We start from the raw sequence: 27,582 nt of genomic DNA, 5'->3' as shown, positions 1-27,582 counted from the left end.
AAACCCATGAAGGGAAAAAAAAACAAAACAAAAAACAACCCTGTGCCAAAACTTAATATGGGGGGGGGGAGAGATGACCTGTGTCCCCCAGTGAAACAAGGAGAAAAGGATTTTTACAGGTGAGTACGCCAAAATCCTTTTTTCTTGCAGTATTTCACTGGGGGACACAGAAACCATGGGACGTCCAATAGCAGTCCCAGAGGGAGGGAAAAACTTAGACAACCTTGCGAACAATCAGCGCACTGCTGCCTGAAGAACCTTTTGACCCAAACGGGCATCTGCAGAAGACAGAATGAATCTGATAAAACTTAGTGAAAGTGTGAACCAAAGACCAGGTGGCAGCCTTGCAGACCTGGGGAACGGAAGCCTGATGCTGAACAGCCCAGGAGGCACCAACAGCCCTAGTTGAATGAACAGTTACCCGGAAGGGAGGATCCCTACCCTTAAGCCGATAGGCTTCCTTGATGACAGATCGAATCCATCCAGCGATGCACACCTTGGAAGCAGATTAGGTCTTCCTGGAGAGCGAAAAACTGGAAATGTTTCGAACCCACCGCAAACCGTAGAAAACGCTGATGGCCCGAACGATAGGAATATGGAGATATGTGTCTCGGATATCGCTAGATGCTAGAAATTCGCCCAGTTCCATAGAGGCAATCACCGGACGTAGAGACTCCATCCGGAAATTTCAAACTTGAACAAACCTGTTGAGCATCTTCCAAGTCTAGGACAGGGCGGAGGGAGCGGTCCTTCTTTGGAACAGTAAATAGGTTTGAATAGAACCCGTGGAACCATTGAGAAATGGGCACGGGCACAATTACCCCCTGTTCCTGAAGCCTGACGATTGCTTTGAGAAAAGCAGCTGCCTGAGTGGGGGAAGAAGGTAAAGAGGAACGGAAAAAAAAACCCAAAAAACCCAAAAACAACACACCTTTCTTCTGGGAGGTCGGAAAACTCTATGAAGTAGCCGTTCGAGACCACCTCCCAAACCCAGTCGTCGACCCAGGTGAGCCACATGTCCTGGAAGGCAAGCAGACGTCCCCCCACCTAAGAATTCCCGGTTGGGGGCAGCCCTTCATACAGAGGGGGGCTTGGCAACTCCTGACCTTGCAGGCTTAGGGCTCATTCACACTACGTAATCGCCAGCTTATTCTGAACGTAAAACACGTTCAGAATAAGCGGCGTATAAAGCAGTTCCATTCATTTCTATGGGAGCCGGCATACGAGCGCTCCCCATAGAAATGAATGGGCTGCTTCTTTCACTACGAGCAGTCCCATTGAAGTGAATGGGAAGCGCTGCGTGTACGGCTCGGCATGAGCAGAGCTAGCCGTACACGCCAGCACATCCCATTCACTTCAATGGGAGTGCTCGTAGTGAAAGAAGCAGCCCATTCATTTCTATGGGGAGCGCTCGTATGCCAGCTCCCATAGAAATGAATGGAACTGCTTTATACACCGCTTATTCTGAACGTGTTTTACATTCAGAATAAGCTGGCGATTACGTAGTGTGAATGAGCCCTTAGATCGGGGATGCCAGGCAGGTCTGGGCTTAAAGGAAGGCTTCTTAGAGCGCGACTCCCTAGGAGATTGTTCACTGAAGCGGGACGAGGAGCCCTGAAAAAAATCGAAACCACTGGGAGCGGCTAGAAGACGAGGCAGGCTGCCGCCAAGAATGCCTCTGAGGTAACAGGGAGCTTTTGCCTCCAGTAGCTTCAGAAATAAGTTGCTCCAAACCTTTCCCAAAGAGACGGCCCTGTTCACAGTTAAAAAAAAAAAAAAAAAGTAAAGCAACCACCACCTCTTTAGAGGCATGCTCAGCGTTCCAGGAACGGATCCAAACCATCCGACGCATTGCCACATTACCCGCTGCCTTTGCTGAGCAGCGAGCTGCTTCAAGGGAAGCATCGCATAGATATTTAGAAGCATTAATTATTATCAGGTCCACCAGAAACTGATTGTCCTGCAGAGCAGATTCATCGGCCAAACCAGCTCTCAACTGTTTGCCCCAGGCAATACAAGCCTTACTAACCCAGGATGCCGCAAAAGTGGGCCGCAAGGCAGACCCTGCTGCCGCAAATGCCGACTTAGCCAAGGAGTTCAGCTTCCTATCCGCAGGATCACTTAGAGAAGCAGCGTTAGCTAGAGACAAGATAGTTGCCTTAGATAGCCTGGCAATAGCCGGATCAATGCGGGAGGCTCGGTCCACCTAGACACACAATGTTCTGGGAAAGTTAAAGGGACATCTGACCTCCTGGTAGAAGACATGGGCCGGTCCGGATGAAACCACTGTTCCTGCAAAATATGATCAAATGCCCCGTAGTTAGGAAACACCAAGGGCGACCGGTGACTATGGCGAAAAGACACATCCTCCTGAGCCCCAGGCTCAGCAGGCTCCGTCAATTGCAATGCATCACGGACAGCACGTACAAGCTCATGCGGCGCAGCTACTACTGATGTGCCTGACAAACTCTGTATCTGTGTCAGAGGCAGTCCCAGATGAAACAGAAACCACAGAAGACTTAGATCCACCTGTCTTAGAGGAGTCATGCATAGACCCTCTGCCTAGCGAACACCCAGGGAAGGGAGAGGAAAGATCATGACCCATAGGACGACTTCCTAGTCCGTTTACGAGGACGGCCGCCAGCACTGGAATGGGAGAGCTCATTAATAGCTTCAACCACAGCCGCAGACTGCGCCGCAATCTGGGAGGGCAAATGCTCCAAGGATACCGCCATGGACTGATTAAGCCTGGCCAAGTTATCCACAGTCTGGGGAGGGAGAAGGGCCAGGAGGCTCCTTGGGGGGGGGGGGGGGGGGGGGGGGGGGAGAGACGAGCAGCACTACAGAGAGAACAGTTAGACACAGACTGCCCGCAAGGAAACTTTTGCTTACAGCTGGAGCACGCATAAAACGTAACAGCAGCAGGGGGCGCAGGGACCCGGGAAGACTCCTCATGTGAGGACATGGCACAAAAATGACCCTGAAGGGGCAGCCTACCATACTGCTGACAGAAGACCGACCTCCACTGCTGCGAGCAAGCTGCCAAAGGATCCAAACTGAGAATGCCAGGAACACATGTCTCAGAAAAAGGAAGTGCCTTAAATAAGGCATTCCTCCCCCCAGATTCCCGCCAAGAAACAGGAAGGGCCCATCCAGGACCGCCCCTGCCCGACCAATGGGATAGCAGTGCGGCCCCAGGGCAAAGGAAAGCCCAAGGACGAGGCGGGCGGGGCCTAGTGCAGCCTACAACATACCTGAAAAGCCGCAATCCCCCGCACGGCCTACACCTCCGGAGAAGCCGCGGACTCTGGTAGCAGCTGCGGCCAGCATGCGGGCTCGGCCGCACCAGCCAGGAGACACCGGGACCCGCCGGAGATGTTGCGGCCTACACCCGGGAAACGCTGCAGCCTCGATTAGAAGCCATGGCCGCCCGACCCCCTCTTCCGGTCCGTGCTTCAAGAAGCCCCGGCAGCCAGACAAAGAGCCATGTACTCTATCCACAGTACAAGGTAAGAAGAAGGGAGGGAAAAGGAAAAGGAGGGTGGAGAAGGTGGATATGTCTACCGTCCGGCGTCTTCAGGTGCCACAGACTCAGCCCCTCGGTGATACCTCACACCTAAGTGGGGTCACCAAAATCCAACCGCCGCTGCAGCAACTGACAGGGGACTGGGTGACTGCGGTGTGCTCATAAACTGAGCGCATGCGCCCGCAGGGGGTAGGACTAGTGTAACGGATACACTGACAACCCCCTGACCCTGAAAGAAAAAACTAAAAAAAACAATGCAACACAGAAAGACCTGACTCAGGTCGTGACTGCCTTCTACGACACTTGGAAAAAAAACTGCCTGAGCATTCTACCAGTGAGTGGGTATAGCCTGTGTAGGCGGAGCCAACCACTTTTTTTTGTTCCTAGTGTCCGCCTCCTAATGACCAGGTCTATACCCATGGTTTCTGTGTTGCCCAGTGAAATATTGCAAGAAAAATGAGTATCTTGGCAACAATACAAATTTTCATAGGGAAAAAGGCTTTAGATTCAGGTGAGCCTGACCTATCTGTGTTGCTGGTTTGTTATGCTTCATCCTGGTGACAAACTAACTATAAATATAAAATGTACATTTGTGACAATGTAAAAATAGACAGTATTTGGCTATCAATTATACAAGGTTTTGTATAACCTAACCTTTCAACAGAAATACATTCTGCCCCTTATAAAAACTGGAGGAAATAAAGAGCCAAGCATACAGCTTTCCCCGGCATAAAAAGAGCAACAACATTTAATTTATGGATTCAATAACCTTGGAAATTTTGTTTTCGCCTTTGTAATGAGTTTCCAATGCCCACTAGTGCAAGGCACTATAAAAATGCTGCAAAGCTATAAGTAATAACTGTGAATGGAGGCACCAATAAAATATTTGGCCATCTTACCTTCAATAACAGTTTGCAGATCTCATATTTTCCTTTAGCAGCTGCTTCATGTAGTGGAGTAAATTTCCAGAGATCTGCAACATTTACAGAGGCCCCATGCCTCACCAACAGTTCTGCCACTTCATAGTGTCCATACGAGCAAGCGTTGTGTAGAGGGACTAAGCCACTGCAAATACAAAGACACTTGTATTTACACAAACAACTGGAAAACAATGTAATCTGCACTAAAATTTAACAATTTTAGAATACAATATAGATTCATTATATACAATACAAGTGGCATGCACAATTACATATCTTTATAACACATCCCGCAGGAATATGTCTGGAACTGCACTTAAAGTACACCTAAGGAAACTGGAGGTTCTTTCCATTGCATCAAACGAACTAGAATTCTAGTGCAATATGTACTAAAAAGTATATTACAAAATTTACTAGTTATGCAAATGCTGACAGAAAATCCAAAGTAGTTTGAAAGTTTAGTTTAAGAAAAAAAAAAAAAAAAACTAATTTAATACTGTTTAAAAGAGAAAGCATTTTATATTTTACAGAACTGCATAACAAAAGCTCCAATTTGGAAAAGTTGTTTGCATAACAGATAAAATTTACATATAGTCTAACAAACCTACCCCTTATCTTTGGCATGTACATCAGCACCATGATGAAGTAGATATTCCACAACAGAAACTCTGTTATAGCCAGCAGCAAAGTGGAGTGGAGTTGAATGTCGACCTTCAAGATCCCTGCAATTTACGTTCTGAGGACTGCATAGCTGCTGTAAACAAAAAAAAATCATCAAAAAAATACACAACCCAAAAAAACGGAAGTGAATTGAAAAATTCTTAGACTTTAGGAGTACGGTAGATGCTTTAAAAGGAGGACAGCTATGTAATTACATTGTGCTTATCTTTCAACAAATCAGAATCAAGGTCACACATGTATGCAAGGCCTAGATAAAGTATTTGCAGGTTACACATTCTGTTTTGTCATTTAATGTAAATAAAATATGTAATATTTCACGCAGAACCAGAGCCATCATAAAACAATTAATGCAAATCTATCATTATATATCTTTACATATATACAGTGCCTTGTGAAAGTATTTGCCCCCCTTGAACTTTTCAACCTTTTGCCACAATTCAGGCTTCAAACAAAGATATCAAGTTTTTATTTTTTGGGGAAGAATCAACAAGTGGGACAATTGTGAAGTGGAACAAAAATGTATTGGATATTTTTAACTTTAAATAAAAAACTGAAAAATTGAGCGTGCAAAACTATTCATCCCCCTTGCGTTAATACTTTGTAGCGCCACCTTTCGCTTGGGGGAATGTCTCTATCAGTTTTGCACTTCGAGAGACTGAAATTCTTGCCCATTTTTCCTTGCAAAACAGCTGGAGCTCAGTGAGGTTGGATGGAGAGCATTTGTGAAGAGCAGTTTTCAGCTCTTTCCACAGATTCTCGATTGGATTCAGGTCTGGACTTTGACTAATAATCTCACATAGCAGGCAAACAAAGCAACATTGCAAAAGCAATATATTTAAGGAAAAGTCTTGAATTTACATAAAATAGCAGATTAGATCCTTGAGATGGGAATACCCCTTTAATTGAAAATAGGATGTCTAGGGGTCCAATGGGTGGTTTCACTCAAATACTTAATCTCTAGTATAAGGAGGCATACAAAGAAGTCTGTTAATTACTGCTCAGGTCAGTTCACTGAACTCCTACATTCAGAATAAGACAAATATAAATAGCACGTTATAGTAAATCTTTTCCAACAAAACAAATCAAAGAACAAATCAAGATCAAATCAAAGGCACTTGAAAAATAGTTATAGTAGACGATCCACTATATTTCTTATATAATTTAACCACTCCATCCATAGTATCAAATTAAGTCAGACCTATGAAATTTTGATACTGGACTACCAACCTAAATGGTCATCTGTAGGAATGACTTACCTTTACAGTATCCAGGTCTCCAGCTTTTGATGCTTCCAGCAGTCGGTAATCCACATCAGAAGTGCGGGCTGGTGTGCTTTCTGCAATCCAAAATGTATGAACTTAGCCACATACAAACCTAGCACATCAATATACATATCAATGTCCTTAATTGGTGCTAGTAAAACGTGTTTATCTTGCTATGGTTTGTAACATTGTCAAAATGCACAGTGGCATAATGAAAATAAATCTCATGGTGGGGCTTATTATTATTAGAGTTTGACACTTGTGTTCATAACCCCTGTGCTGGTGAAAAATACATCTATTTTCCTGATTTACATAATGCAAAGCAGTAGCAGTGTAATTGTTTACACAGCAGAAACTATATTCTTCCTGGAATAGTCCTCCAGTGGATATTTACTGAGGTAGGTCATACAACCAAAACCTCCAAGATAATGTCAGTTTTCAAACTGTGATCATACTGTGCAGAATTAATCTATATGTTTGCTAATTAATTCTAGATTTATTTGCATAAATTAACTGCAATTATTCGAGAGGTCCGTGAAATGTTTTTCAAGATTAAGTAGCTGCAATTTGTCCTCAACGGGCACCTCATACCACAAAAGGGAGTATGGGCAATATATCTCCTTACTAATTTATGATGAGGCGCAGGCCTTGATATAAACAAACTTCATCTTCCAGGAATCCATGGGCTGATTATTATTATTGTTTATATTTGCTCCAATGCATAAACAAGTCAAAATAAAGCAACTTTGCATATAGTATTGATAAAAGGAATTTTTTGCAAAGCTGCATTATTTTGTATGTATTGAAACAATTACATTTTTATGAGGATGTACACAGCTGTTTACTGCCAAGGACTTATGACTTTAAACAATTGCCACCAAGATAGTAAGCAATAAAATACAAAGTGTCAGCAAGAAGCAACAGTGTAAACAGCAGCCTGTTGCTGTTCTGTGCCCCTATGTAAAACCTCGTAAAAACTCTTGGGAAACTAAAACTGTAGGAACAAGCTACAACCACTCATATTCCTTCACAAAAAAAAAAAAAAAAAAAAAAAAAAAAAAAAAAAAAAAGAAGATGATCCAAGCAGAGACCCCTTCTATATAGTAGGGTATATAAACAGGGGTCGCAATTTGGAATTGTGAAACATTAGACCTTTCTCACTGTTTGCTTGTAAGACTTTCAGAAATTATTTTAGCTATACATACAGCATTTTTTTCTTTATTACTGTGCCCAAATGTTTCTCTTCTTTTTGTCACGTAACAAACAATTTTAAATTATTTTACCAATGTGTCTTATTATAAAGTCAACTTTGTCCATAACACAAAAGCTTGCAGTATGCTCTCGCTCACCACTTAGAATTTGCTGCACAGCTTCATTCCCCATCTGTGCTGCTGTAAAGCCTTGCAGAGAAATGATTGACGCATCAGAGCCAAAGCTCAACAGAAGACGACACGTCTGCAGGTGACCTCCCAGTGCTGCTCTGTGCAGTGCTGTTTGCCCAAGTGTGTCCAAGGCATTCATCTAGGGGGAGAAAGAACACAAATGCAGTATAACCAAGGCTAGAAAGATCACACAATCTTCCCTAGCACATTCAAAAGTTATCAGTCTCTGATCTGTCTGATAACATGAGCTCCAATGCAAGACATGTAAGAGAGAGATGAGAAATGAGAATGCTTCTTTTTGAGATCAATGAAAATTGACACAGTTTTATCAGTGCCAACAGTTCTCTAAAGTAGCACAGCCAAGTGCAATATATTTTATCTAAACCAGTATTAAAATAGTTGGTTATTTTTTACACAACTTACAGTAAGAGAATCTGGCCAACGTACAACAAAATGTATCTACTGATGGCAAATGGTAGCCAACTTTAGCCGAATCTAACAATTACTACTAAGTCTACAGGACCTAATAGGCTGCCTAATAGTGTTATTACAGGAGCATTGCAGAGTATTACTGAAGCGATCACACAGTAATGCTTTCTGAAAATGTAGGTACATAAATGGTATCTTTGCACCCATAACAACCTGCACTACAGAAGAGTGTACTTTAATGTGCACCTGTAAACAATATTTGCTATTTATTATCATTTTTGGGTTTGTTTTTTACAGTATATGAATAGCAGTTTTTTGGTTCATCAAACCTGGAATAAAACAGTAATTAAAACATTCTATCTACCCCAAAATGGTAACAATGAAAACTATGATTTGTCATGCAAAAAAGAAGCCCTTATATAATTTTAAACATGGATGAATAAAACCATTCTGGGAATTGCTTCCCCCCCCCCATTAACACCCCCCCTCACACAAAATGATGTTATTCAAAAGAGCGATACAGCCAAAGTGAACATCAGTTTAAAGAGTCATCCAGTAAAAAATATGCCATCAAGCCTTGGAGGTTTTTTTTAAAAAAAAAAAAACAAAAAAAACCCCCAAAAACTATAGTTCAGGACATGAAGACGAAAAATACAAAACAAACAAGATGTTCTTAAGACGCAAACTAACCTGTGCCTTTATTGGGTTAAAGTGCTTACAAATTAGGGTTCCATAAGACACAGCGAAACACTTGATGACAGTATAAAAATAGAAGCAAATTTTGGTAATTCACAATGTACAGCTCACAACCATGTTTGGGAATTATATTGAATCTAAATTAGGAAAAACTAAGAGAACTCAACAAATATTTCCCCTTCCTATGCCTTATGGCTTTCTATCCTTCTCAAGCTTTTCCCTAATTACAAGGGATGGGATTGACTTTTCATTTCCAGCTTTAAGACCTCAAAAGCAGTTTGTATTGAAATGACACAAAGAGAGATCGTTGCAGATAGATGGCCAAGATACTTCAATTAAATTACTCACCCTGTTGCCAGGAACAGGGATGAATCAGAGTCTGAGTAGCAAAGTAATTTTCATAAAAGCTGAATGCCTTTGAGGTACTGTAGGATTTTCAGATAAATGTACTGACCTAATATTCTAATTGTATCTAACCCTGAGCTATCTATAAAGCTACAAAAGACCAGACAGCACAGATTGGTACAGAAGAAAAATATCAATTATATGCAAAATCACACATTTTTATTAAGTACTAAATGTTTACCTTTGCTCCATGTTTATGCAGGACTTCAACAACATCATTGTGTGCTCTTTCAGCAGCAACATGTAAAGGGGTCATGAAACTAGAGCAAAAACAGTAATAAATCAATAACACAGAAAATTACACAATATTTGTATTTCAAAATAAATTATATTTAAATTGTTTACATTTTTCTCAAACTTTCATATTTCAGATCTACAAAGGTGGGAACAGAAACTGTCCATAAATATAGTATAATTGAAAGAGTTTTTTCAAATAAAACCTTATTCCCTATCCAAAGATCAGATCAGACAAGTGTCTAATTTTTGAGTGTTCAACCATTAGGTCCACTCAGCAATCCTGAGAACGAAAGACCTCGAGTAACCAGTGAATGAAGCGATAGCGCATATATTTATTCACTTGTATATGCTAAGCCATTTCTGTTAATCCTATAGAAGTCAATGGAAAAGTGGTTGTGAATGGCCAATAATACGCCATTCACACAGTATGCTCAGGGACCTCCATTTTCATGATTACTAAGAAAGAAGACACTTATCCCCAATCCTGTATATAAAGAGAATAAGTCTTGTTAGTGGGGAAAAAAACAAAAAAAAACCACTAGTTGGTAAAGGTATGGCACAGAGCTACAACGATACCACACAGCAAGACACGCTATATGATTTTAAAACTACATTAGATAGAAAATTTAATTACCATATAAAAATCTAGCCATTGTAATAATTTATCATTGCATAAAAACGTCAAGGTAATAAAACAGACAATTTAGGTATTATGTTTAGCAACTACACTGACACACAGTTATAACTTTCTCCACAACTATTTTACAGCCCTATAAACAGCAATGGCACAGACAGAACACGTACTCTTTGTTCTTCTCATTGACACTGGCTCCCTTCCTGAGCAGCAATTCTGTTATCTGCTTCCGTTTTGGATGGAGAGAGGCAACTGCACAGTGCTGTAAAAATGGTAGTAATACATGAATTAGGCAAACCAAAAACGGGAAGAGGAAAAAAAAAACAAGTAAACACAGATAAAGTGTCTAAACGCACACTTAGATTTTGTAGCTTTTTATGATATCATCTCTATCTTTGTTATATATTCCTAAAGCAGCCTTTCTACAACACACAGATGGAATCCTTCAGTCATTTATCAAACGTCTGGCTCAGATATACAACGCACTGAGCAAAATGTAAGAGGGTGATCAATGGTAAATTATGCTCCTCTGAAAACAATTTCGATTTTATAACTGCAGTGCCAAGGATGAGCAATGCCCATGTCATCTAGGCGAGAAAGAAGCAAGAGAATAAATTGTCTACTTTGTACACCGGACTGAAACCAAGCACTGCCCCCAGGAAAAAACTTTCTGTTAGCCACTAAAACATATAGATCACCAAAGAAACAAAACTGAAAAACATTTCTCTTTCCAAGTGGCATATATTACTACAAATCTGCATGTACAGTTATGAAATAAACTGCCTGGTAGACACCCCATCCTTTAGAAGTCAAATGGTCCATCTGGCAGTACTGATATTATTACGACTAAATTAGATATTTTTTATTCATTTATTAATTTATTTATTTTTAAAATCTGTTTAGCAGATTTTTTTTTTTTTTTTTTTTTGACAGCCATCCATTTGTAGTTTTTTTGTATCCATTCAATGAATCTGCTAAAATTATGTAAAAATGTGAACAGAATGGAGCCTTAGTATAACAGACTAAGCAAGGTTTTGTGGCTTCTGTTATTTTAAAAACATAGTGGCATGCTGTATAGAGAGACTCACATGAAGACATAATACAGCACCCTCTTAGCGCTGCAAATGTGCCCTGGACAGTCTCTTAAATGTGCAGAGATCTGGGCTCTCTCCAAGAAAGCTCCCCAAACACTCCTTTCTGCTGAGTGACAGCTGCAGTGATCTCCTCATGGATGTCAAAGCTGTCCTCAAAAATAGATGGGAGAAGGTTTGGAGACCTTTCAGTGCCGAGAATCCAAGACTTTACACAGATAGGGAACTTGTGAATACAATATAAGGAGGGTTACATTTTGTTACCTTGTTCATGCCATTAACTTGACCAGTCACCTAGGCATGTTTAAACTTCTATACACTTCACTCATCTAGCACTGGATCAAAAATACTGAGATTTGCTTTGAGGAACAAATAGAAGGTTAAATTTCACAATGTTGGAAAATTGGCACCGATAGTAAGGTTTCAGACAAAAAAATTGGTGATTTTTACACAGCGACATTCAAAAATAATGCTATCATTCCTCCACAACAAATAGAACCTAAGCCATCTATTCTCACCAGTGCGGTCTCGTGTGACTGCGGCTGCTTAAAATTGATGATCTCCAAAGCGAGAGTCTTCTTCACTTTGGCCAGGTCTGCCTCCCTGGCAGCTTGTAGCAGAGAATGTCCTTTAAATTCATCTGCAATTCAAACAGGTTGGCTGCGTGAGCAACTTCATATTGAAGAGAGCCATACATGATTTCACAGAGAAACAAAACCTGAATGATGACTTAGTCTTAACACATGAACTACTAGGACACAATGCATAGAAGAGCTAAGCGGACATAGACAGTCTATGATATTCACATGTACGTTTTGTATGCCCGAAACAATCTGTATTGTATTTGACTTGCATAAAGTAGTACAGCCATAAGGATGGGCATAAAAATCAGTGAGCCAACCAGCTACAGTATTGTGTTAAATATTATAATAATATAATATTCTCTAGCACACAAAGGGTTAAACTCTACTGACATCACACTTCTATATTTTGGGAACATGGGTGCGGTTAGAGTACACTATTTTAGAAATCTCCTTACATAGCAACAAGATGGAAGGTAACACCCCCTCTCATGAATATAAATGAGTAAGAAATACACATGTCTGTCTCTTTGGGAAGACCAGAGTGGGTGACCCTGGCAGGTGGTCAGTCATGAGAGACGTCGTGACCAGCCCAAGTCCACCAACCTGAGGACAAGCATGAACCAAGCTGTAACTACAGGATATCCAGATGAAGAACTTTAACTTCTCTGAAAATGTAGGCTATTGAGACACTGACTGATATTTCTGTTATTTTGGACATTTTCCCTGTTCCTGTGTTTTCCCTCAAGATTTTAATTAAACTCTACATGTTTTCATAATGAGCTGACTCTTCCTATCGTGTTAAGGCCTACAACACATGGTCACAAGTTTCCCCGAAACACAGAATATTTAACATATTGCCATTTAAAGCACCCAATACTCCCCAAATGGTAGAGCATGGATGAAGGTCAAGAAGAAAAACACATTTTTATACCACCTACATGTTAATCTCTCCTTGAGCTCTGGGGTAGGGGCCATGTCCACTGCACTTTTTCCATGACAATTGACTAGTGTTGGGTCCGCACCATGGCTCAACAGTAAGGAGCAAACTTCAACCCGATTCTTTGACGCAGCCTCATGTAATGGTGTAAACTGCCAAAGGTCCATGGCATTGACACAAGCTCCATGCTGAAAAAGAGACATCATAGATCAACAGACAACTCAATTTTTCCATTTCATGTACTATTGGAAAACACAAACAGATGAAACATCTCAGCAGTGCACAGCGCTGCAGTAAAACCAAACTGGCAGTATACAGGGACACAGATTAAAGAAAATGTCCGCATACTAGAACTGCCCTGTTGAACAGCAGCAATACGTGGGGCCAGGAGGATTTCGAAATCATCCGAAATGGAACAATAAAAATGTGTTGGATGATGCAATGGAGTCCTGTTAAACTTGACATAGAAATGGAAGAAGGTGTTTTCTCCTCGTCAATGTCAGGTGGAAACCCAACAGACCCCCATTAGAGTCTATGGGTTCCAAGGGTTTCTGCAGGTAACTGCTTTTAAAGTGGATAGGGGCTCCATTTTTGGGTCCCCAAGCTGACCCGAAGAATGGAAACCCAAACTGTAGTGTGAACCTAGCGTAAAATTGTTGATCAGAATGTGATATGAACTGCCCCTGAAGGCAGTGTTCTAAATTGAGGGTGATGCCAGGCCCGCATACAGTGTGCCAATGATTGTATGATGCAATGTGCAATCTTTGGCCAAAATATGTGGGCAGTCTCGTTTGCCTGAAGCAGTTGCAGTCTTGGGATTTGTACATTGCACTCATTCAAGGGCCAACTATTTCATAAAATTTTGCAGACATGTCTATCTTCCATTTGAAAAGTAAACAAACAGGATGGAAGAAATCTATTACTGAATAATAATGATATAGTACTGTTGCAGGGCGTGTTTACACATCCAAGTTTTCAGATGTAGTTCTTGAAGCCAAAGCCAGAAGTGGGTTGAAGTAAACTAAGAGAAATTGCACCAATCCTCTATATTTGCATTACTATACTTTTTCTCCCTTTATGATCCACATCTGATTTGGACTTAAAGAGCAGCTTACACCACCTCCAACAAGTCCAACTCTTTACATCCTAGCTGCCGCTCCATTAATTCTGGCAAAGTTGGAATTTTTTCGCTAACCCCCGACATTCCCGGGCAATCAATGTTAATTTTAGTGCCTAATATACAGGCTATTCAGGCTCTGTACTATCAGGAGGGTGGGGCTGCTTCTGATTGGAGCTCTGAATCCCACACCCGTCTGGCACTGCCCTCCTGATATTACAGGGCTTGTCCTTTAAAAACCTGCATATGATAATCTGAATCCAGCCTAAAGCTCTATGCACACAAGGAAATTTGGGCCATTTCTCAGCTCGAATTCAATCAGTGGTTTATGATGCAGAGAGTCCTTGCCTGTCCATAGTTACATAATCCCATACTGTATAGAGTAGAGAGGAGAATTGTAAAGAGACAAGGACTCCTAGCATCATAGATCACCATGATACAAGAGGTCCCAATATTTTGACTGGATTTAGGAAATCTGATCAATGTGTAGACAAGTTTTTCCAGCCTGGATTACATGTACATGGGGTCTAAGTGAAGGTTCAAACTTCTGTTAAAGTCTGTTACCCTCAAAAGTCATAGGATGAGAGAAAGCGACATTAATAATAGTAGAAAGCAGTTAGAGCAGTCACTGTTTGGTGTCAGTCTGCCTGACTTCCATGTTTTTTTTACTTTTATACCATTACATGCAGGACTTTTTCTACAGTTACAAAAGTAAGCAAACACGATGAAAGATTCAGACATGTTTACATTAGAGTCAGTGAGAACAGACGCAGACAGAGGGGGTTCAGTCTGTGTCCGTCACTCTATCGCTGTTAATGTACATTGCTCTGATCCTATGACCAATGAGAGCAACAGATGTTTACAATGGTAGAGTGAACATCCGCTCACTGTGCTATTACCGATCTGCATTTTAATGGTGTTATTAACACATGCAATTTTTTAAATCATGTCTTTCTTTTTTTAAACAATGTTAGTCATTTCATTGCTGCATAAAAAGCATGTGTTATCACAACCAGAATGTGTAATAGCACCTTTACAGTTAGGGGTTTTACCATCAGTTACTGTAATTTTCAGATTATGTTCTTCTATAGGTGGATGATGTTTACAAGTCATTGTACTACATGTATGCACTGAATACCATCAATCAGATCACAAGCTGGGTGATTATAGAAGTATACTGTGTAAACCTCATAGTAGTAGACAATTTACAAGCAAACTGATACTCACCTTAAGTAACAATTCTGTGACTTCAAAGTGTCCATAGGAACAAGCATTATGCAGAGGCACTAGCCCACTATAGAAAAATGTGTAAAAAAAAAAAAAAAAAAAAAATACATATGAGTACACCATACTTCTAGAAGTACAATAAAAGACAAATATTGAAATGAAACATTGTTAGTAGAGATGAGCGAACACTAAAATGTTCGAGGTTCGAAATTCGATTCAAACAGCCGCTCACTGTTCGAGTGTTCGAATGGGTTTCGAACCCCATTATAGTCTATGGGGAACATAAACTCGTTAAGGGGGAAACCCAAATTCGTGTCTGGAGGGTCACCAAGTCCACTATGACACCCCAGGAAATGATACCAACACCCTGGAATGACACTGGGACAGCAGGGGAAGCATGTCTGGGGGCATAAAAGTCACTTTATTTCATGGAAATCCCTGTCAGTTTGCGATTTTCGCAAGCTAACTTTTCCCCATAGAAATGCATTGGCCAGTGCTGATTGGCCAGAGTACGGAACTCGACCAATCAGCGCTGGCTCTGCTGGAGGAGGCGGAGTCTAAGATCGCTCCACACCAGTCTCCATTCAGGTCCGACCTTAGACTCCGCCTCCTCCGGCAGAGCCAGCGCTGATTGGCCGAAGGCTGGCCAATGCATTCCTATGCGAATGCAGAGACTTAGCAGTGCTGAGTCAGTTTTGCTCAACTACACATCTGATGCACACTCGGCACTGCTACATCAGATGTAGCAATCTGATGTAGCAGAGCCGAGGGTGCACTAGAACCCCTGTGCAAACTCAGTTCACGCTAATAGAATGCATTGGCCAGCGCTGATTGGCCAATGCATTCTATTAGCCCGATGAAGTAGAGCTGAATGTGTCTGTTAAGCACACACATTCAGCACTGCTTCATCACGCCAATACAATGCATTAGCCAGTGCTGATTGGCCAGAGTACGGAATTCGGCCAATCAGCGCTGGCTCTGCTGGAGGAGGCGGAGTCTAAGGTCGGACCTGAATGGAGACTGGTGTGGAGCGATCTTAGACTCCGCCTCCTCCAGCAGAGCCAGCGCTGATTGGCCGAATTCCGTACTCTGGCCAATCAGCGCTGGCCAATGCATTCTATTAGCTTGATGAAGCAGAGTGTGCACAAGGGTTCAAGCGCACCCTCGGCTCTGATGTAGCAGAGCCGAGGGTGCACAAGGGTTCAAGTGCACCCTCGGCTCTCCTACATCAGAGCCGAGGGTGCGCTTGAACCCTTGTGCAGCCTCAGCTCTGCTACATCAGAGCCGAGGGTGCGCTTGAACCCTTGTGCACACTCTGCTTCATCAAGCTAATAGAATGCATTGGCCAGCACTGATTGGCCAGAGTACGGAATTCGGCCAATCAGCGCTGGCCAATGCATCCCTATGGGAAAAAGTTTATCTCACAAAAATCACAATTACACACCCGATAGAGCCCCAAAAAGTTATTTTTAATAACATTCCCCCCTAAATAAAGGTTATCCCTAGCTATCCCTGCCTGTACAGCTATCCCTGTCTCATAGTCACAAAGTTCACATTCTCATATGACCCGGATTTGAAATCCACTATTCGTCTAAAATGGAGGTCACCTGATTTCGGCAGCCAATGACTTTTTCCAATTTTTTTCAATGCCCCCAGTGTCGTAGTTCCTGTCCCACCTCCCCTGCGCTGTTATTGGTGCAAAAAAGGCGCCAGGGAAGGTGGGAGGGGAATCGAATTTTGGCGCACTTTACCACGCGGTGTTCGATTCAATTCGAACATGGCGAACACCCTGATATCCGATCGAACATGTGTTCGATAGAACACTGTTCGCTCATCTCTAATTGTTAGTCTAGCTAGTAAAATACAGAATTGTCATTTGGTGACAAAATCTACTGCAGGAGATTTACTATTAGTGGAAACTGGGAAAAGATAAATTATCACATTTTATTTGCCACCACTATTACATAGAAACATATGCGCTTCTTTCACCATTTAGTGGCATCTCATCAACTGTAGTAATTGATCTGTGATATAATAAAGAGGTGTCCAGGACTTAAAGGAGTTTTCCCATCTCAGGATTTCAGTTGCCCTCCTATCTCTGATCTTCATAGTTTAGCTCATTTCTGCAGTGTGTTTGGGCGCTTTTAGTAAACTGCACAGTTATCTCTGAACTTACACACAGAACCTCTGATCAAACAACTTTATGAGACATTAACAGGGTAAACAAGTAAGTTCTGGAACAGAATGTGCCATATTGTACCAGACTAGTCCCACAAACCGGAAAGAGAGAAAAGTCCCAAAAAAGATGCATTGTGTGCTACAAAAGAGGACAAGGAAAAACCTAGAACGGGTAATGCTTCAGGTAGTACCAAACATATCAAGTTTATTCATTTTATAAATTTACCTGTCCTGGTATTTCATCACCTTATACACAGATGCACTTTGCAGAGTTTACAGATTTACTTTTCAATTTTGTGCATTTATTTCAGGAAATGCTCACTAAACCCCTTAAAGAGGACCTTTCATCAGATTGGGCACAGGCAGTTCTATATACTGCTGGAACGCTGACAGTGCCCTAAATTCGGCGCACTATCGGCTTTCCCGATCTGTGCACCGGGTAAAGCGCTATCGGTCCCGGTACTGTAGCGCTTTAGTGTCAGAAGGGCGTTTCTGACAGTTAGCCAGGGACGCCCTTCTGCCCAGCAGCGCCTATCGCGCTGTACTGTGGAGCGGGGAGGAACTCCCCCCTCCCACTCCTGATAATACTCATCTATGGACGAGCACTGTGAGCAGAGGGAGGGGGCGGTGAATTGATGGAGTCATTCAAAGATGTTTATCATACGGATGACAAATCAGTCAGCAAGTCTAAGGGATTTAACACTTAAGACATCGACTGTCTGATTATGTAACGAGAACAATTAAGACAGGATTATTACTGGAATTCTGCTGGATTTTTATGTGGAATACATTCCCAACGAAGCCAATGAGGCTTTGAAGGGGGAATGTGGACTATGAAAAATATCTTGTGTGTGGGTCTTTCTGTGCATATAAAACCAAAAAAGCAAGCAACTAAATGGAATACCAAAATGCAAAGACTCAGTTTACCTTCATGTAGTAAGGAAAGGTTTTTCCACATTGTACTTACCCTTTATCCTTTGCATGTACATCAGCACCATGTTGAAGGAGCAGTTGAACGATTCGGACTCTATTGTATCCAGCTGCCAAGTGCAACGGTGTAGACTAGAAGGAAAAAAGGAATATATGAATATGCAAAACCTTAGAAATAACTTCAATAATGTAATCATTTCAAAGCTGCTGACACATGAAGTCAACCCCTTTCCATAGGATCTGCAGGGGAAGATTCCAGCTGCCCTTGTTTTACAAGATTAGTCACTCATTTAAATGTCTTCCAAGTAATGACTTCCAATGACAATTCCTGGTTGGCCTTGGCTTCACTTGGCAAAGTTTTCCAGAAGTGCAGAGAGCGTCGTCCCAGATAAGACAACGCCTTTAAACTCTTATTGTTGTACAAATAAGCATAAAAAGAGTAATCCATTATGCTCTACATAGAGTAGTACAAACTAAATATAGTCCGTTACCACACATCGTTGTGGAAACTCTGGTGCCAAATAATTATTCGCCAAAATAAAGTAGAACGTCTCCAGGTCTTAGTTTAACACCGGCATAGTAATTGTTGCTATATGTTACACCAAGAAGTTTGAACGGAACGAGAGGAGATCAGGAACGGGTGTGAACCTAACCTTAGAAATGTGCATACCAAGTTGAAAATCAGTGTTGCCCAGCGACGGCCCCAAAACATCACTGCTCTAGAGGAGATCTGCATGGAGCAATGGGCCAACATACCAACAACAGTGTGTGCCAACCTGGTGAAGACTTATACAAAACGTTTGACCTCTGTCATTGCCAACAAAGGATGTATAAGTATTTGGTCAATAACAAAAGTTCGTCAATACTTTTTTCCAGCATAATTTGCAAATAAATTCTTTCCAAGTCAGACAATGTGATTTTCTGGATTTGTTTTCTCATTTTCTCTCATAGTTGAGGTCTACCTATGATGTCAATTACAGACCGACCTCATCTTTTTAAGTGGGAGAACTTGTACAATTGGTGGCTGACTAAATCCTTTTTTTTCCCGTGTGTGTGTGTGTGTGTGTGTGTGTGTGTGTGTGTGTGTGTGTGTGTGTGTGTGTAAAAATATTTTACAAAAATTGATTTACCATATACAGTATGTGACAAACGAAAAAAGTGGCAACCATAAATGAATACAACCACTATCAAAACAAAGTATAACACTTTGGGTTACACTTTGTTTTGGTAGTGGTTGTATTCATTTCTGGTTACCACTTTTTTCGTTTGTCATATATATGGTCATCAAGCTTGATGAGTTTCTCTCTCATCAGTTCATCAGGAGGCAATGTCCAATAGCTTAAAATGCATAAAAACATTATAATGGCATCACAATTATAATGATATATCCATACTCCAAATAGTAAGTTTAAATACCTGAGAAATATAGGGTTAATAACAAAGAGGTACATAAATACAAAAAAAGATGGTATAAATGGCAATATATAACTATATATATATATATATATATATATATATATATATATATATACATATACATACATACATATATACAAATTTGTGCGAATATCAATATATCTCAACAAGCTGTAGCTAAAAAAGTGTGAATATATGCAAAGCCAAGATTACATATCCCAGCATGCCAGACAAACCCCCTCTCCTCACACACCAAGACCCAACCCCCACCGACCTGCAGTCAACTACAATCTGACTATCTGATCCTGCAGGAGTCTCAGGTGTGTAGGGAAAGCAAGAAGATTAAAGCAGACAAGGCCGGAGAACCTGATGGTATAAGCGCAAGAGTTCTTAAAATGTGCAGTGACCAGCTAGGTGGCATTATTATGCACATGTACAATATGAGTCTAAAGCTGGGAGTGGTACCTCGACTTTGGAAAACATCTTGCATGGTACCAGTCCCAAAGAAACCCAACAGGCTACAATGACTACCGACCCGTAGCACTGACATCACACCTGATGAAGGTCCTAGAGAGACTGGTTCTGACACACCTACGCCCCCTAGTGAGCTCCGCTCTGGACCCCCTCCAGTTTGCCCATCGGCCGGGCATTGGGGTAGATGACGCCATCATCCACCTTCTTCATAGAGCTCTCACCTAGAGAAACCCGGGAACACTGAGAATAATGTTCTTTGACTTCTCCAGTGCGTTCAACACCATTCAGCCAGGGATACTGAGGGAAAAGCTGAACCTTGGTGGAGTGGACCATCACCTGCCCAACTGGATCCTAGACTACCTGACAAACCGCCCTCAGTATGTGAGAGGCCAAGACTGTGTGTCTGACACTGTGATCTGTAGTACGGGGGCACCACAAGGTACAGTTCTTGACCCATTTCTCTTCACACTGTACACTGCTGACTTTAGGCACAACTCATCCAGCTGTTACTTACAGAAGTACTCCGATGACTCTGCTATAGTAGGCCTTATCACTGATGGCGACGATAGGGAATACAGAGACTTAAACCGGGATTTTGTTGAATGGTGCCAGCAGAACCAGCTCAGGATTAATGCTGGGAAGACCAAGGAGATGGTGGTGGATTTTAGTAAACGGAGAGGTGCTCCGACCCTGGCGGAGATCCAAGGAACATGTATTGAGATAGTCAGGACCTATAAGTATCTGGGTGTGCTCCTTAATAATAAACTAGACTGGGCTGATCACCTGGAAGCGCTGCACAGAATGGGCCACAGCAGGCTCTACCTGCTCAGGAGGCTGAGGGCCTTCGGAGTCCAGGGGACACTTCTTAGGGCCTTTTTCAACTCTGTGGTTGCTTCAGCCATCTTTTTCGGTGTGGCCTGCTGGAGGAGCAGTATATCAACCAGGGACAGAAATAGACTTGACTGGCTGATCAGGAGGGCTGGCTCTGTCCTGGGGAGCCCTCTGGACCCAGTACATGTGGTGGGTGACAGAAGGATACTGTCCGTGGTGACCTCCATGCGGGAGAACAAATCCCACCCCATGTATGGGACCTTGACGGGACTTGGCAGCACTGTAAGTGACCGTCTGCTTCACCCCAAGTGTGAGAAGGAGTGCTATCGCAGGTCCTTCATTCCAACCATGACCGGGCTGTATAATCTACATCAAACCAAATGAAGATCACTCCGCACAGAGACCTAATGATTATGACTAGAGATGAGCGAGTACTGTTCGGATCAGTCGATCCGAACAGCACGCTCCATAGAAATGAATGGATGCACCTGGTACTTCCGCTTTGACGGCAGCTGGCCGCTTAACCCCCCGCGTTCCGGCTACGTCCATTCATTTCTATGCGAGCGTGCTGTTCGGATCGGCTGATCCGAACAGTACTCGCTCATCTCTGATTATGACGATGACCATGAAGTCTTCCTTCTTTCTCTTCCATTCCTTAGCTGCTATGGACTCCTAGTATATCTTCTCTTCTCAGCATATTTGTATCTCCTCCTGTAATATATTACTGTGTATTATCCTGTACCTGTATTACGATGCTGTTGTAACATGCTGAAATTTCCCCAATGTGGGACTATTAAAGGATTATCTTATAAGTACCGTATATCCTCGAGTATAAGCCGACCAGAATATAAGCCGAGGCCCCTAATTCTACTACAAAAACCTGGGAAGACTTATTGACTCGAGTATAAGCCGGGAAAGGGGGGGGGATGCAGCAGCTGCTGGAAAAATTTCAAAAATTAAAATGGTCGGAGTGTTTGGGTGCAGTAGTTGCTGGGTAAGGGGAGGAGGTGTTTTGGTTGTCTGTCTGCCCCTTCCCTGAGCTTGAGGACTGTTTTTTTTCCCCCACTTGGAATTCAGCCTGGCTGAATATAGGGTATCTGCAGTGCTCCTATTAACCCCTTTCCGACGGAACAGGAGCACTGCAGATCCCCTATATTCAGTAGACACAGGGATACCTAATGTGCATATGTTTTACAGTAATTTTCTACTTTTATATGTATTCTAGGGAAAGGAGGGATTTAGAAAAATTTTTATTATATTTTTTTAAAAAAACTTTTTTTTCCCCACTATTTTATGGGAGATTCTATAAATTACTATTGCAGCTGGTCATAGTTTTGTTTTGTTTTTTTTCCTTGGCTTGAATATTTTACCCCATGGGAGGCTTTTTCAGCACAAAAACTGTGCTGAAAAACTCAGTTTATACTCGAGTATATACGGTACAAATCCCACATAAAGCAGGTTAAAATATCCCTAAACGTCCTCAGGTGACCTCCAATAGATAACATATAGAAAGGCAGGAACATATCAGAGATGGATACACAACCCCAAGATAGCAATATTAACCCATTCCCATCTCCATCATTTTTTGATATTCATTTTTGACCTGTCAAATAATTAAATGCCACGGCAGACATAAAACGTGTGAAATGACTGAAACCATATGTTTTCATAGAATTAAAACAAAGAGACCATGCCATTTTTTTCTTTAAAGACAAAGTTATGAAGTCAGTAGGACAAACTACAGCCCAACTGACTTCAACTCCATCATAAATGGTTGACATCCATGGTCAGTCAAAAAGCAGCGAAGCTCCTGCATTTCAATAAAAAGCTTCCTATGTAAGTCAATATGCAACATAGTAGACTTCTAATTAATGGTACACCACCAACTGGCAGAATTAAAAATAACTAATCATTTTATTCTGAAGATGAAATTGGCAACTTTTCTTGCAACTCAAGACTTCAAAGTCCTGGAGACAGACTGCTGCACTGATAAAAGAAAGCTGAACCTTGGTGGAGTGGACCATCACCTGTCCGACTGGATACTAGACTTCCTCACAAATTGACCTCAGTATGTGAGAGCCCGGGACTGTGTGTCTGACACTGTGATCTGTAGTACGGGGGCACCACAAGGTACAGTTCTTGCCACACTTCTCTTCACACTGTTGACATTAGGCACAACTCATCTAGCTGTTACTTAAAGAAGTACTCCAATGACTCTGTATTCCCTATCGTCACCTTCATGAAAGAGGCCTACTATTGCAGAGACTTAAACCGGGATTTTATAGAATGGTGCCAGTGGAATCACCTGCTGGGAAGACCAAAGAGATGGTGGTGGAATTTAGTAAACAGAGGAGCGCTCCAATCCCTGGGGAGATCCAATGGTCATGCATGGAGGTAGTCAAGACCTATAAGTACCTGGGTGTGCTCCTCAATAATAAACTAGACTGGGCTGATCACCTGGAGGCACTGCACAGGAAGGGTCACCACAGGCTCTACCTGCTCAGGAGGCCCCTGGACCCAGTACAGGTGGTGGGTAACAGAAGGATACTGTCCGTGGTGAGCTCCATGAGGGAGAACAAATCCCACCCCATGTATGAGAACTTGATGGCACATGGCAGCACTGTAAGTGACTAACTGATACACCTCAAGTGTGAGAAGGAGCGCTTATAGGAGGTCCTTCCTCCCAACCGTTGTCAGGTTACACAATCTACATCAGACCAAGCGAAGATCACTCCGCACAGAGAACTAAATGATCCTGAAGTCTTTATTTCTTTTCTTTCCTAGATGCTATGGATTCCTAGTATTTTTCTCTTATGTGTATCTCCTCCTGTAATATATTACTGTTCATCATCATTTCCCCACGGTGGGACTACTAAAAGATTATCTTATGTATGAGTAAAATATTTCAAAAGCACGTGTATTAGTAAAGTGTAAGATATCCTATTCTCTACACAAATAACGACATGAAAATGAGAATAACTCTAGGGCTAAGGCCTCATGTTGCAGAAATGCAGATTTTTTTGTTGCAGACTTTGCTTCAATTGTTAAACCCAAGCCAAGAATGGCTACAAAAGGAATGGGAAATATAAAGGAAGTTCTTATACTTCTACTTTCTGGTCAATCCACTCCTGGGTTTTGTTAAAAAAAAAAAAAAAAAAAAAAAAAAAAAACAACAAAATTTGCAACAAAAAAGAAGCTGCGTTTCTGCAATGTGGGGTCTCAACCTTCGGATGTATTTTTGTAATTAAACTGTAGTTAGATTTATTTAGCATTTATAGAAGTCTCTAGCTATAGAAAAAAAATATGTAACTCCAAGTCAATGACGCTTCTGTGAAATCTTACTGTCCAGTTATGAAGCAACAGTGAATCAATTTCTCCTGCTGTTGTGCAAATGGAACAGACAACAGGTAGAAATGATAGGCAATAAGCAAGACCACTCCTATAAAGGAGGGTTCTGCATGTGGTGACCACAGGCCATTTCTCTGTTCTGATCCTTTTTGGCTCTTGTTTTGATCACTTTTGCATTTTTGTACTGCTGTGGCAAAAAGGTAAGTGGGTGTTGTGCTTACAGCCCAACACTGTGCGGGGCCATTGGCATCTGCCAGAGAACACCAAGATTGGCAGATTCGACATTGGTTTCCAGTGCTCTTCACAGATGAAAACAGGTTCACAATGAGCACATCTGGAGTCTGGAGACGTTGTAGAGAACAATCTGCTGCCTGCAACATCCTCCAGCATGACCGGTTTGGCAGTGGGTCAGTAATGGTGTAGGGAAGCATTTATTTGTAAATGCCGCAGAGCCATCCATGGGCTAGCCAGAGGTACTCTGACTGCCATTAGGTACTGAGGTGAGATCCTCAGACCCATTCTGAGACCATATGCAGGGACATTGACCCTGGGTTCCTTTTGATGCATGACAATGCTAGACCTCATGCGGCTGAAGCGTATCAGTAGTTCCTGCATGATAAAGGCATTGAAGCTATGGACTGTCCTGCGCGGTCCCCAGACCTGAATCCAACAGAGCACGTTTGGGACATCAAGTCTCGTGTCATCCACCAAAGCCACATTGCATCACAGACTGTCCAGGAGTTGACACATGATTTAATCCAGATATGGGAGGAGATCCTTCAGAAGAACATCTACCCAATTCATCAGGAACATGCCCAGGCGTTGTAGGGAGGTCATACAGACACATGGAGGACACATACATACATACATAGCATCTCCACTAAAGTTGGATCTGCCTGTAACTTGATTTTCCACTTTGATTTTGAGTATTATTCCAAATCCAGACCTCCATGGGATATTAAAGGGATTCTACCACTAAAACACATTTTTTTCTAGTTACCACGTCGGAATAGCCTTTAAAAAGGCTATTCGTCTCTTACCTGTGGAAGTGCTCTCCGCCGCGCCGTTCGTTCAAAATACCGGTTTGTACCGGTATGCTAATGAGTTCTCTCGCAGCGATGGGGGCGTCCCCATTGCAGCTCGAAAACTGACCGCAGCGCCGCCTCTCTGGTCTTCGGTGTCCTCCCCTTGCCTCTTCAGCGTCTGTCGGACGCCTGCGCAGTACGCTCTGTTCGGCGAAGATTGCCGAACGTACTGCGCATGCGCGAAATTGCGGTGCCCGCACTATGGCTTGGACCGCAATTTCGCGCATGCGCAGTACGTTCAGCAATCTTCGCCGAACAGAGCGTACTGCGCAGGCGTCCGACAGACGCTGAAGAAGCAAGGGGAGGACACCGAAGACCAGAGAGGCGGCGCTGCGGTCAGTTTTCGAGCTGCAATGGGGACACCCCCATCGCTGCTCCTGCGATGGGGACGCCCCCATCGCTGCGAGAGAACTCATTAGCATACCGGTACAAACCGGTATTTTGAACGAACGGCGCGGCGGAGAGCACTTCCACAGGTAAGAGACGAATAGCCTTTTTAAAGGCTATTCTGATGTGGTAACTAGAAAAAAAAAGTGTTTTAGTGGTAGAATCCCTTTAATTTACAATGATCATGTTTGTTCTATTGTTCTCAACACATTACACTATGTAATGAATAAAGATTTGCAATTGGAATATTTAACCCATTGATATGTAGGATATGGTATTGCAGTTTTTTGTTTTTGACTAATAAAATTATATTATACACACACACACACACATATATCTGCTTCCTAAAACAAACATGCTCACCTACAGCACTCATGCACTAAGTGTTAGAACCCCTTCCTCCTTTGATTGGAGTTAAGTTGAAATCTTGCCAAGACCTGACGCTCAAAGAAGAGAGAAGGGTGTAGCAGTATGGTGCTTAGCAGTTTGAAGCAACAGAGCCAACAGGTGCTCCAAACTGTTAATTTGCTTATTGTGAAATAAAGGAGTATCTTTGAGAAACAGGCACAGATTTTCTTGGGGAAAAGGACAGACTAATCTCAATGCAATTGTTGCTGGTTTTAATAAGCATCACCTTGGTGATACACTCATTTTTAAAGGAAGTCTGACACCAGAACCCATTCCAGTAGCTGGCTGCTTTGGTAGGTGGGCTGTATAGAAACTAAGGTTACAGAAGCCCACCAGGCTTAATAGCACAAGACAACACTAACCATGCGACCAATAGACATACAATAAGTATTTACATACCCTATTTGGGAATCTATGCTGTCTCAAATATCATGTCTTCACTATCTAAAATTGAACCTTTCAAAGACGGAACTGCTGCTGTTTCCATCACCTAATAGATCTGTCCCTGATATATCCATTGCAGTCTTCAGCCTTACCATAACTCCTAGGCAGCATGCCCGCTGTTTCAGTGTTACGTTAGACTCAGACCTTTCCTTCACCCCATAGCCAATCACTTGCACACTCATGTCATTCTCCACCTCAAAAAAATCTCCAGAATCCACACTTTTCTTACCACAGATATATTAAAGACATTTATTGTTGCCCTGATCGATACTTGCCTAGACTACCGTAACTACTTACTACTCACCCTCCTCCACAAGGCTCTCCACAATGTTGCACCTCCCTACATTTCTTCCCTCACCTCTGTCTATTGCCCAACCAGTGCTCTGCTCACTCAGTGACCTAAAACTAACATCCTCTATTATCAGAACCTCCCACACTCGTATACAAGACTTCTCCGGAGTTGCACCACTTCTCTGAAATGCTCTCTCTCAGACAATCAGATTAACTCCCAATTTCTGCATCTTTTCAGACAGGCCTATCACAATTCCTAATGTAAACTCTTCCGTTGTTAGAATCCCTAAAAGGAACCCACCTCTTTTAATGCTCCCGCATTACCCCACAGGATAGGATTAAGTTTCTGATCATAATTTTATATGTTCAAATGCCATCTGACCATTAAAGGACATGACTGGCGATGGCTCATTCAGCTTTTGATGTGTAATGAAAGTAACCTCTATCATAAAAATGTCTGGACCTCTGTATAAGTAATGCTACCTCCAGTGTCACTCCCTCCACCTCATAGAGGACCCTCAGTCCCATTGTGTGAATTAACCATTTCTTTGTAATGTATCCTTGTCTGTACTAGAACCTTACAATTTGTAAAGTGTTGAGGAATATGTTGGCGCTATATAAATAAAAGCTATTATATGGACATCAGAGAGACTGGCTTATCA

The 27,582-nt window shown here is 42.2% G+C and overlaps 1 protein-coding gene across 2 annotated transcripts in view; it reads right to left on the bottom strand.

Annotated features, from left to right (window-relative positions):
- TNKS (tankyrase) overlaps positions 1-27,582 on the bottom strand; it is a 137,887-nt gene that overhangs the window by 32,755 nt on the left and 77,550 nt on the right. The window contains exons 6-15 of one of the 2 annotated variants that reach the window (XM_075283714.1): positions 18,274-18,368; positions 15,129-15,195; positions 12,786-12,972; positions 11,782-11,903; positions 10,343-10,434; positions 9,483-9,561; positions 7,739-7,910; positions 6,384-6,463; positions 5,055-5,200; positions 4,426-4,591 (exon numbers count right to left, since the gene is read on the bottom strand). In XM_075283714.1, coding sequence (XP_075139815.1) covers positions 4,426-4,591; positions 5,055-5,200; positions 6,384-6,463; positions 7,739-7,910; positions 9,483-9,561; positions 10,343-10,434; positions 11,782-11,903; positions 12,786-12,972; positions 15,129-15,195; positions 18,274-18,368 — 1,206 coding nt within the window. The remainder of the gene's footprint in view (positions 1-4,425; positions 4,592-5,054; positions 5,201-6,383; positions 6,464-7,738; positions 7,911-9,482; positions 9,562-10,342; positions 10,435-11,781; positions 11,904-12,785; positions 12,973-15,128; positions 15,196-18,273; positions 18,369-27,582) is intronic. The other variant, XM_075283715.1, reaches the window with a different exon arrangement.

Source organism: Leptodactylus fuscus, chromosome 1, assembly GCF_031893055.1.
Source record: "Leptodactylus fuscus isolate aLepFus1 chromosome 1, aLepFus1.hap2, whole genome shotgun sequence".
NCBI lineage: Eukaryota > Metazoa > Chordata > Amphibia > Anura > Leptodactylidae > Leptodactylus > Leptodactylus fuscus.
The sequence above is the reverse complement of the archived record's forward strand: the minus strand, read 5'-3'. Positions and strand labels throughout refer to the sequence as shown.